The 12,094-nt window shown below is 43.9% G+C and overlaps 1 protein-coding gene across 4 annotated transcripts in view; it reads left to right on the top strand.

Annotated features, from left to right (window-relative positions):
* rgl1 (ral guanine nucleotide dissociation stimulator-like 1) overlaps nucleotides 1-12,094 on the top strand; it is a 52,724-nt gene that overhangs the window by 18,547 nt on the left and 22,083 nt on the right. Inside the window, exon 1 of one of the 4 annotated variants that reach the window (XM_061824150.1) lies at nucleotides 8,093-8,422. The exons of the other annotated variants lie outside the window; for them this stretch is intronic. Coding sequence (XP_061680134.1) covers nucleotides 8,378-8,422 — 45 coding nt within the window. The 5' untranslated portion in view covers nucleotides 8,093-8,377. Of the gene's footprint in view, nucleotides 1-8,092; nucleotides 8,423-12,094 lie in introns of those variants that run through there. 4 annotated transcript variants of the gene reach the window in all.

The raw sequence follows: 12,094 nt of genomic DNA, 5'->3' as shown, positions 1-12,094 counted from the left end.
TGCTGCTCCTTCTGGTGTGCACAGTTTAGCCACCTGGGGGCAGTGTTGTGCTTACACAAATACGTGAAGAATCTTTTCTTCTATCTTGCTAAGAATCTCTTGAAAAAGATGAAGTAATATTAGTTGGTTTTCACTCAGCATAATGAATATATACCAGTGAGTATTATTTTATTACGTTTTAGTATGTGTATATTTACAATACCCGAGAGCTGTTGTGCTCTTGGTTGTCACAACAGACGAGACAGATATTCAAATGTTAGATATTCTATGGAATACCATCTGAAAAGACCAGAAAATATCGATGGATTTCGGCAATTAAAGGTGATGGATGTTGCCCCAACCAAAATACGCACATGTTTGTGTAGCGATCGCTTCATTTCAGGTAGGAATTATTATTCTCAATCTCACATTCCCAAGAAGTATTTATAATGCCAAGTTGGCAAGCGTATTACTGGCAGCTTCCGTACTGCAGACTTTTTTTGGGTGTGGCAGCAATAGGCTTCCGTACGTTTGAGAACAATGCGTGTTAAAAAAAAAAAAAAAAAAACAAAACTGTCTGTCGCAGAGGTTTACGGAGGTTAAGTGTGGCCCCAATCGCTTCCGTGTACGTTCCATGGAGACAACTCAATCCTCTTATATATTTTTTTCAATGATAGTTAATGAATGCGAGCTTGTATAAAATCAGCGGTCATTTATTTAAATATTGGTATTTGTATTGAATACTAGTCAAAACATCGATGGATTCCACCAAAGGTTAACGTGCGGCCGAACACGCTTCCGCGTTCACGAGCCGCCGAGACGGTCACTATGTGGGATTTATTCCTGATTGAGGACAGATGCAGCAACAAAGTATTTGTATGTGTCCAGACTTTTATACACTTTCAAACTTTTCCGTGTAAATCTCGACGACTTACTCATCAGAACCGTGTGTAGATCCAGTTGTCCGAGACAAGCAGAAACGAATTAACAGTCCAATTTCTTATCGGCGAAAACATCGACTTCGCCATTAAATACGGGTCCTCTGGGCCGAGTTTATCTCATTTTTCCACGTACCGTCGTTCATTTTCACCTTCTAAACGTCTGACGGTATCCGACATGACTCTGGGCGTCGTGTCGTCTCCAACTGACTTAGCAATGAGCGATGCTCAGCTTGACCGGCAATATGGCGACGTAAACAAAAGTCACGTGATTTTATGACGTAGGTGCACGAGCTCTTTTCTTTAATGAGTTCTTTTTAGCGCTCACTTTCTTGGCGCCCCCTGGTTAGAAATAAGATCAGTCAAATGTTCGCGACGGAAACCCAAAAAATGGATGGAAGCAACACTGTCTTCGGATGTTTTCGAGAACTCTTTTTGCCCGTTTTTGACAAACGAATGATTCACTCGCGCCCTGCTTCATTATCACTGCACGGCGATTTTTAAGTTCATATTTTGTGCAACTTTCAAGGTAGCTCCACTCTATAAAAATTCCCGTAGAGGGAGGAGAGAATGAGCGAATGATTTCAAATTTCAACTCGTGACATGCGGCTGTGAACTTTGGCCTCTGTTGGCTCCCGACGTGCTTGAACACAAACCTTCTGCTTGTGAATTGCGGGATGCGAAAACGAGAACCGACATTTGGCAGCAGCTGGATTATTATTATTTTTTTTCTTTCCCCCTCAACATGACACGACAACAACAGCACAGTCATCCCGCGAGCTCGTTTTCCGTTAACGGCAAAGCGGGACTCGTCCGTGCCGGGGCGGCTCCGTCCGGTCATCTTCCTCTGGAAGCCCGGCGAGAGATTGCATCATCTGCGCGAGATGAGCCCGTGTGGATCTTGTCGGGTTGTGACTGTGCAAGTGGAGATAATGCCCCCCTTTCGAGTTCATCTCCCGCACTTTCTCTGATATACGACCGCCGTCTTATCTCCCCTGTAAACGGCAAAGTCATCTATCGCCCTCTTTTGTACCCCACATTTTTACCACCCTTGCACCTTCCCCCTTTCCCCTTTCTGCGTTGACGACCTCGTTGGCGAGCTTCTGGTCGCAGCCAGTCGGGTTTGAGGCAGAGTCGCCAAAAGGACTCAACTCTACACCTCCGTAGAAGTACAGATTGCTTGAAACTTGGCGGCTTGAGAAAAATTGTAAAATTAGGAGCCTCGGCCAAATACCGAATGAGCCCCCGGGCCCGTGGTTGGGGACCACTTCTGCAAGAAACAGATACTTGGACACATATGGTGGAGCAACACATGCAGACAGGTAATACAGCAATACTCACGAGCACATTTTTTTAAACATCTGCAAAGAATCGCTATTATGACTGTGGCTTCTTGGGAAGATGAGATGATCTCTACGTACATTGTATCTATGTATTGTGCTTCTCATTTCCATTGGACCGACCAAGATTATTTGAGATGGTCACAGAATGAATTAAAATTCATAAACCACCGTAATGATCCCTCTCTTTAACTTTACTTAGCGCTTGCACCGAGAAGGAGAAAAATCAGGTTACACATTGCACGCCATCGTTCAACAGCTAGATTACGCGATCCCGTACTTTTCCTAAAGTTCTGGAATTCCATGAAAAAAAGATAAATTGGCTAATAATTACTGTACATCTGAAAAATGCACCTTACTTGTAAGTAAACATTGAACCACCAAAGACTTTTTTTGTAGTTGTTGAATGTCACAAAACTCGAGTTGAAGTCGGTTAATCAGTGACGGGCGTCACGGTGGATCAGGTGTAAAGCGTTGGCCTCACAGTTCTGAGGCCCCGGGTTCAATACCGGACCCGCCTGTGTGGAGTTTGCGTGTTCTCCCCGTGCCTGCGTGGGTTTTCGCCGGCATTTCGGTTTCGTCTCCATGTGCCCTGCGATTTGCTGGCGACCAGTTCAGGGTGTACCCCAATTCATGCCCGTTGACAGCTGGGATAGGCTCCAGCACTCCCCGCGACCCTTGTGAGGATAAGCGGCTAAGAAAATAGATGGATGGATAGATAACCATTGAGATTTTTTGAGAGTTTCCAGTAAAATTCTATTGGGTTAAGTTCATCTGGGCAATTTCAGAAGAAATTCAAATTGGAAACGTTTAATGGGAATAAACTTGAAGGTAGATGATTGCAAAGACATCACAATCACAAAAATAACAACATTTTGTCATGTTTATGGAAAAAAGAAAACCGTCCTTGCCCACGCGTGACAGCATCACAGTCATCACCCGAACGGTGGCGCGTTACAACAGGAAAATTTGGCTCATGACACAAAGCAAAAAAAAAAAAAATTACCTTTCTGACTTTTAGGCTTTTTTATATTGTGTCATCATCCACAGCGGTAGAAAAAAAAAAAAAAAAAAAAGCAATAAGCCTTTTTTTGGACAATGTAAGGAGTACAAAGTCCAGATTTGCAAATGTAGGGTCTACAAGTACAAATGAAGTACGGATACCTAAAAAAGTACTTGAACCAAGTATTTGTAGTCAATTAATTCCCACCATTGGTACGAGGACAGCAGCGTCCGCGTAGTCATGAGGCTGGCGGCAGGAAGCGGGAGATTTCCTGGAATGTATTTTTTTTTTTCTCCCCCCCCCTCACCCAACATGTGGTGCAATAACAGTACCGGCGTCGCTCCGCCCATTTTTTTGTCCCGCTTGTGTGTGTGTGTGTGTGTGTGTGTGTATGTACCGTAAGCATCGCGTTAACGCAGAGATGAGCGCTCGTCGGAGGGAAAAATAATAGCACAGATGGAATTGTTTGCCGCATCTTTTGTTCCTTCTCCGAAAAGTCTTTTTATAACTTCAAAAATGACATGTCGGAATTTTACATTCGACGTCACAGTAACAAAAAAATACAAAGTGGTTGAGTGTGTTCTGCAGAATTTTTTTTTTTTATTTTATTCGTAAAAAACGAAATACTTTTTTTTTTTTTGCTTGTTTTTTAAGTCAAAGAAATTCAATTTTCATGCGCATGTATAAATTAGTTAACTGTACCAAGGAAGTATTGGTTGTATCACTATCTGCTTGTTAATTAAGATAGTTGTGTATTTTTCATTTTTAATCAATTAATAGGCCCCAGCCCTCCCTTGTGAGGATAAGTGGGTTGGAAAATGCATGATTGCATGTTGCATCTTTTAAAACAAACTAGCAGGACCATATGCGGCACGGTGGATCAGCTGGAAAGCGTTGCCCTCACAGTTCTGAGGTCCCGGGTTCGATTCCGCCCCCGCCTGTGCCGAGTTTGCATGTTCTTCCCGTGCCCGCGTGCTATTCGTCCCACATCCCAAAAACACGCGACATTAATTGCGCACTCTAAATTGTCCGTAGGTGTGATTGTGAGTGCGGCTGTTTGTCTCCATGTGCCCTGCGATTGGCTGGCGACCAGTTCAGGGTGTATCCCGCCTCCTGCCCGTCGACAGCTGGGATAGGCTGCGGCACTCCCCGTGACCCTCGTGAGGATAGGCGGCAAAGAAAATGGATGGAGAGCAGGGTTATTTTTTCATCTACATTTTGTCCAAATTGGCACCAAAGCACTGCTTTTATATTTGGTGCTATCGGGGGTGTTTTGAGCAGCCAGGGACCAACAAGAACAAGAATCCGTAAATAGAAAGATTCGCAAGTATCGAATCCCCAAAAGGCCGGGGAACCCTGTACGAGGTTTTCGTTACCATGACAACCTCGCATCAAACAAAATAGGCCACGGAAAGTAAACCACAGAACACGTCACGTCCAAAGACGTTCCCCGCGTCCGCTCGGCCTTCAGAGGATTCGTCTCGCCGCCGTGACATCAATCTCTCGGGGAGGTCCTTTGAGGTCGTGACCTTCCCACTGACCCCCCCCCCCCCCCACCGTGCGCTTCCCAGAAGTCCGCCTACCCGAACGGGGCAAACCGGCCTGGGAACTGGAGCCCGGCCAGATGTGAGGCCCAAACGTGGCCTCACCTTGTTCCGTGGTGACCCGGTCGGTGCGGGGAAGACGGCTCAGTGACGCCCGCGCTGACGTTGGGGCTTCCATGCGACCCGTCACGCAAACCGGGTCGCAGCGGCGTCTCTCCCACAGAAAATGATGACGCGTTAAAAAGTGGCGCTGGATCCGAGATGACCTCCACCGAGGAAATTGCATTTTTTTGGGGGTTACCTACACCATGGAATATTATATTATTATTATTATTATTATATTTTCATCTGTTTCTCTACTAGTTACTGACACTAAGGAAGGTGTTTTAATTTAAATTTCTTTATCGGTTATCTTCACAGAGGAAATTTTCATTGATCATTGGTTGTTTATCTAAATCCTTAAATTACCTAAATATGACTCATTAATGAATAAGTACTGTATTTACGAGTTATGAGTCACCGACGGTGTAGTGCAGGGGTGTCAAACTCATTTTTGTCGCGGGCCACGTTGTATTTCCGCTTTCCCTCAGAGGGCCGTGATGACTGTGAAACTATAAAAATCATTTCTCGCCTCATCATATTTCATCCATCCATTTTCTTAGCTGTTTATCCTCACGAGGGTCACGGGGAGTGCCGGAGCCCATCCCAGCAGTCAACGGGCAGGAGGCGGGGTTACACCCTGAACTGGTCGCCAGCCAATCGCAGGGCACAAGGAGACAAACAGCCGCACTCACAATCACACCTCGGGGCAATTTGGAGTGTCCAATTAATGTTGCATGTTTTTGGGGATGTGGGAGGAAACCGGAGTGCCCACCCGGAGGAAACCCACACAGGCACGGGAGAACACCCAAATGCAGGCGGTTCTGGGATTGAAACCCGGGACCTCAGAACTGTGAGGCCCACGCTTTACCAGCTGAACCACCGTACCGTTTGCCTCATCATATTGACACGTGAAACTTATGAATTACTTTTTGAATCAAAAATCAACGGTTATGGGTTTTTCAACTATTTTTGATGTCTGGTAAAATAAAAACACTTGCAATATGTCAACATTATGATTTATGTTGTGACAATTTGAAATTTCGGTACAGATTTGTGCAAGGATTACGGAAGGTGACATCCATGATTTGGCCTTCGCGGGCCACGTAAAATCATGCGGCGGGCCGGATCTGGCCCCCGGGCCTTGAGTTTGACACGCCTGTGGTGTAGCGGTTCAAACACCTGCCTTTCGGTGCGGGCAGCTCGGGATCGATTCCCGCTCGGCGGTGGTGTCGATATCTGCCCTGCGACTGACTGGCGGCCAGTTCAGGGTGTAGTCCGCTGTTCGCCCGGAGCTAGCTGGGATTGGCTCCAGCTTTCCCATGACCCTTGTGAGGATAAGCGGCGTAGATAATGGGTAGATGGCTATTTCTGAGTGACCGATGCCGAGGACATGTTTCTTGTGTCACTATTTGCTCATCTGTTACCTCCACCAAGGATGTTGCGGCGCCATCATCGCCGTTAGCGTGTTCGTTCACTCCGTCAAACAAATCGCGTTTGTTTAATGGATTATTAAAAAAACAAAACAAAAACAAAAAACTTAACCACAATGTTGTTGTTCAGCCTTGGTGGCGCTTTGCATTCGACTGCGAGTCACTCCAGATCTTTTTTTTTTTTTTTTCTTCCCCCGTCTTGTGATTTCTCACAAACGTCGACGATACAACTTTTGTCCACAGTGAGCCGCCCGCACGAGGCCGCGGGCTCGATTCCGACCTCGCCGTTTGCCCACGTCGGCGGGCCGCTTTTGTGGACCCGTTTTCGGATGTAGACAGCGGAAGCGGTGTCGGCCGTTCGCTCCTTGACGATACGCAGCGGCGGTGACGTCGTGCCTTCCTTGTATTGTCCCGCCCGGGGAGCCCCTCGGGCTGCAGCTGCTTCGCTCGCAAAGCGACTTCGCATTTGCATACATCTGCTGCAAATACTGCGTGTACTGTAACATCGTTCACGTTTTCGTCCTGTATTTTCTAGTAGATAACTGGATTGCAAAATCAACTCTGGGCAAAGGGAGGTGCCACTCTGTGTTTATGAAGAAGGACTTTTTTTTAAGTACACGTGCACTGTCAACACATATACTTAAGTAAAATTTAATTTAAAAGTACTAAGTTCAGCCGATTTCTTGGCAGGGAATTAGTTCATGAAGTACATTTAGCTTCATGCAAAGAAAGGAAAAAAAACAATCTACAACAATGCAAAATCCCATAGACAGGCTTATGAATAGCATTGATGGTGTGATAAACATTTAGAAATTTATTTTTGAACAGATAAGTAATAATAATGGCATATATTCTTTATCCTCTGCGAAGAACATTTAATCGAACGAACTCACTGAGACTCACTTGAGACCATCCCCATGTACAGTATGTCAGAATCTTTGTATTATACTGGGTGGCACGGTGGATCATCTGGAGAGCGCTGGCCTCACAGTTCTGAGGTCCAGGGGTTCAAATCCCGGCCTCGCTTGTGTGGACTTTGCATGTTCTCCCCGTTTCTCCGGCGCACTCTGGTTTCCTCCCACACCCCAAAAACGTGCATTCATTGGAGACTCGGAGTGATTGTGTGACTGTTGTCTGTCTCCATGTGCCCTGTGATTGGCTGGCGACCAGTACAGGGTGTACCCCGCCTCCTGCCCGTTGACAGCTGGGATAACCCTAACCCTAGTGAGGATAAGCGATACAGAAAATGGATGGGTGGATTATACTGCCCCCAAGGGGCCAATGTACACACCAGAAGGAGAAGCAAAATATTTACAGAATGAAAGCAAAAAAATGTCGCAAAAACGGCTTCATTTCTTTACATTGTCGTTTATGATGCCATAACTATATATGTTTTTCAAAAATGCAGTCGTATGGTGAATTGCTTTTCCTTATTAAAAAAATACTTTATGAATGTTTCTTTTGGGGGAGGGCTAGAATGAAAAACGGCTTAATTTCTTTACATTGTCGTTTATGATGCCATAACTATATATGTTTTTCAAAAATGCAGTCGTATGGTGCATTTCTTTTCCTTATTAAAAACAACACTTTATGAATGTTTTTTTTTTGGGGTGAGAGCTAGAATAAATTAATGGCATAATAGGAAAAGATGATGAATTTTTGGTGATAATTATTATTATTATTATTATTATAAATGTGTGTGCTGCGTCTATAAAGGTCGCTCGGTCGTTTTTTTGCGTGTTTTACGGTAATGACAGCAAAAGGGAGGAGTCGGGAACTTGGGAGTCCTGCATGTTGGGAGGCCGAAGACGAAAGAGACCAAGAGGAGGAGGCGGAGGCTCATTGACTAGAAGAGAACCACTCGAGACCGGGGCAACATTTGGACGTTTGTCGGTTCGGACGGTACCACGCGTAGCCTTTGTGTCGCGGCTGCAAGGAGGAGGAGGAGAAAGATAAAGCAAACCAGAAAACCAAAGAGGTGCCATCTGTGTCTCGTTCCTCGTGAGGACTTGTTGTCGGGCTCTGATGCTGCCCCCGGACCATGAGAGAAGGACTCGCCATGAAGTTCGCGTGGAAAAGTAAAATGGTAAACAAACAAAAAACAACAACAACAGACACAAAAAGGGGCGGTTTTTTTTATGCGTGGGGGAAGACTTTGCTTTGAGAGGGAGAGAGAGAGAGAGAGAGGGTGAAGAAGGAGTGAGTGGGAAGGGGGGGGGCGGGGGTGGTCGTGGTGGTCTTAAGCTCGGGAAAGTCGAGGATAATAGTGCGAGGAGGGGGGGGGGCGCTTTAATGTGAGTGAGTTCACAATTGGTCACAAAAATCAACCCTTTGGCTTGTGGATGATGCAAAGGAAGAAGGGAGTTTTTTTTTGGGGGGGGGGGAGGCACTTACCCTTTTATGCACGAAAGCTTTACTTGTTTATACAAAAAAAGGCAACAAGAAGGCTCTTACGATGAAAAAACCTTTGAGCAATTGTTTTTTTTTTACCCCCCCCCCCACCTTTCCACCACTGCTGAATGACATTTCCGCAACAGTGATTAATAAATTGTTTATCGGCTTTCTTTAACTTCAAATGTTTCAAAATCCAAACCAATTTCAGCCTTGAAAATCGGGAGTGTAAAAATGATCCATTTTCAAAGTCCAACATGAAAGCAGGATGATCGCCTTTGTGATTAATCAATGGAAGACATTTTGTACAACGATGATCATTTTTATATATTAAGAGACTCAACTAGAACGTGAATCATAACTATTGTATATTTTCTGCAGCGTGAATTTGAAAGTCATTTTTCAATGAAAGGATGGATATTTAAAAAGTTTTTATCCGATACTTGAAAAAGTAATCCACAGATTGATTATCATGACTTTCATCCCTAGTAGTACTATTAGCACACTACCTGAGCAACTAGTGCACAATTTTGCTTCACTGTTAACATCTGGTTCTCTTGCAAGTATTTCAAAATAGTCTACTAGCGTGCAGTAGTGGAAAGTATGGAAAACTGTTTGAGCATTTTTTTGACCTTTTGTCTTGGTGCACTCTTTATCCAAACGAGTTTAATACTTTATTGCACTAGTAGGATGACTATCTTACTCGGAATGTTTTTCTACTACTAGACCACTTTAAGGCTAGTAGTTCACAATCAAACCTGGCTTGCTAACTCGGAGCAGCATGATGGCATTTGTCACGTCACGCACTAGTACATCAAATATATCCACATTAAGATCATTGTACTAGTACACTGATTCTCAGAGTGGTATGAGTAGCACTAGTGATACGCCAAATAGACACTCGCCAATTACACTTAAATTGTATCTAAATTCAAAACATTTGCATCTGATCTTTGAGAACTGTTTCTTAACATTTATTTAACTACAGTTTTTGTTCAACTTTTATGTGCAGTATGTTGTATTTGTTTTATGTAACCCCCCCCCCCACACACACACACACACTTAACCAAAGCACAAATGTTCAAACTGTTCCATGTTACACTTTTGTGAGGATAAGTGGCTCATATAATGGATGGGGGGCTTACACTAATATTAAATAACTTTTTAGGAATTAAACCTCTGTTTCATATTTGAGGAACACTTGGGCCTACTACGCTACTGTAGTTTAATATTGGTCATTATGGTGGTACATGGCGAGCCAAATATTTTTACTGGAAAGTTGGTTGTTTGTACTAGTTCACATTTTGTCGCCACTTTGGGATACTACGCCAACTACATAATACTAGTGAGACAAAACGATGCACTAGTGAACAACTAAGGGCTACTAGTACTGCAGAAATTCCGCCACATACTCATAGGATATAGGTTGAACTAGTTTACTTTACTAGTAAGGCAAAGTCAAAATGATCTTTCCAGTCAGGATAAAAAAATGTCCTAGTGCACGGATGTTAAACTGCATATCAAATAAATACATAAACATCTTTCCTGTGACTAGAGCTGCATCTTTTTGACAGGGTACAAATAATAACCAGGCCTCTGTTAACATCCCCGCAGGATTTTATTTTTGTTTCTTTGGGATAAAACATGTGATCTGTGTACTATTAACTTAGATTAGTATTCTAAAAATACCGGCATTTGTTTTCCATGCAAGCCTCGCAGTCTTGTAGCGATTTGGCATCAAAGACGCAAGTGTGTGTGTGCAGCCGGGCCTGGCCGAGCCGAGCCGAGCCGGGCCCGCCAGACCGCCCGTCTATTGTTTTGGGAGTGTGCAGACTGCGTGACTCATGGGCTGATCCCGTCTTTGCAGCTGGACTGGGCTGGGGGATAGCGAAAGGGGGTCCCGGCGTCCAACCCCAAAACTGTCGCGAATCACGGGGATCCGCGTGACATTTGTCTTTTCCATTTTTCAGTTGGAAATCAATAAGAATTGAAAACACCAAATTTCACAACTCAATCTTGGGACCACGTCAAAAATGTGAAACATATCACAGAAGTAAATTTGAAATTTAGCTGGTTGTGTTTACTTGAGCTGGAAGTTTGCTAGCGAGCATGATAACGTTAGCTTGTCAGCCACCACAACAGAACCATTTACAGATAATTCGACACGGAGATTACGGGATGGGACAGAAGAACCCGGTTGTAAGTGAACTTCTTTAATTATCAGCGCATCTTGCAGAGCATAATGAATATGGGTGTGTGTAGGGGGGATATAAAATATGTCATAAAATCACGTGACTTTTGTTTACGTCGCCATATTGGTGGTCTAACAAAGCATTGTTCAATGCTAAATCGGTTGGAGATGACAGGAAAATATGGCTTATAGCATGACACCCAGAGTCTTGTATGATATCGTTAGACATTTAGAAGGTGAAAATAAACGACGGTACATGGAAAAATTAGACAAACTCGGCATAGAGGACTCGTATTAAATGTCGAAGTCGGTCTTTTCGCCCCCAAAAAATTGGACGATTAACCAGCTTCCGCTTGTCTTGGACAAGTGGATTTACACATGGATCTGGTGAGTCCGTCAAGATTTACACGAAAGCGTAGAAAAGTCTGGACGCATACAAATACTTGTTTGCTGGATCTGTTCTCAATCAGGAATAAATCCCACATAGTGACGCGGAGACAGCTCGTGAACGCGGAAGCGTGTTCGGCCACACGTTAACCTTTGCCAGAATCCATCGATGTTTTCAGCTGGTATTCAATACAAATACCAATACTTAAATAAATGACAACTGGTTTTACACCAACTCGCATTCATTAACTATGATTGAAAAAATAAAAAAAAAAAAAACACGGAAGCGATTGCGGCCACACTTAACCTTCGTAAACCTCTGCGACAGTTTTTTTTTTTTTTTTTTAAATACACATTGTTCTCAAATAAACCAACCTGGCATTATAAATACTTTTTGGTAATTTGAGATTGAGAAGAAAAGTTCCTACCTGAAACGAAGCGATCGCTACGCAGGCGCGTGTGCACCATCCATCACGTTTAATTGCCGAAATCCATCGATATTTTCTGGTCTTTTCAGATGGTATTCGATAGAATAACTAATATTTGAATATCTGTCTCGTCTGTTGTGACAACATACAGCACAAAAGGTCTCGGGTATTGTAAATATTTTCCTCCGCGGAGTTCAACTTCTCCCACAATGTTGAGCAGCTCTGTTTGACCGGCAATACGGCGCCCTGAAAATGGTGACGTCACGTGCACGAGCTCTATATTGTATGTTCCGACTACACGTGTTGCCGCTGTTTGTTTGCCTACAAGTGTAACTTGTTTCAAGATTTATAATTCGAGTGT

Source organism: Syngnathoides biaculeatus, chromosome 7 (assembly GCF_019802595.1).
Source record: "Syngnathoides biaculeatus isolate LvHL_M chromosome 7, ASM1980259v1, whole genome shotgun sequence".
NCBI lineage: Eukaryota > Metazoa > Chordata > Actinopteri > Syngnathiformes > Syngnathidae > Syngnathoides > Syngnathoides biaculeatus.
The sequence above is the reverse complement of the archived record's forward strand: the minus strand, read 5'-3'. Positions and strand labels throughout refer to the sequence as shown.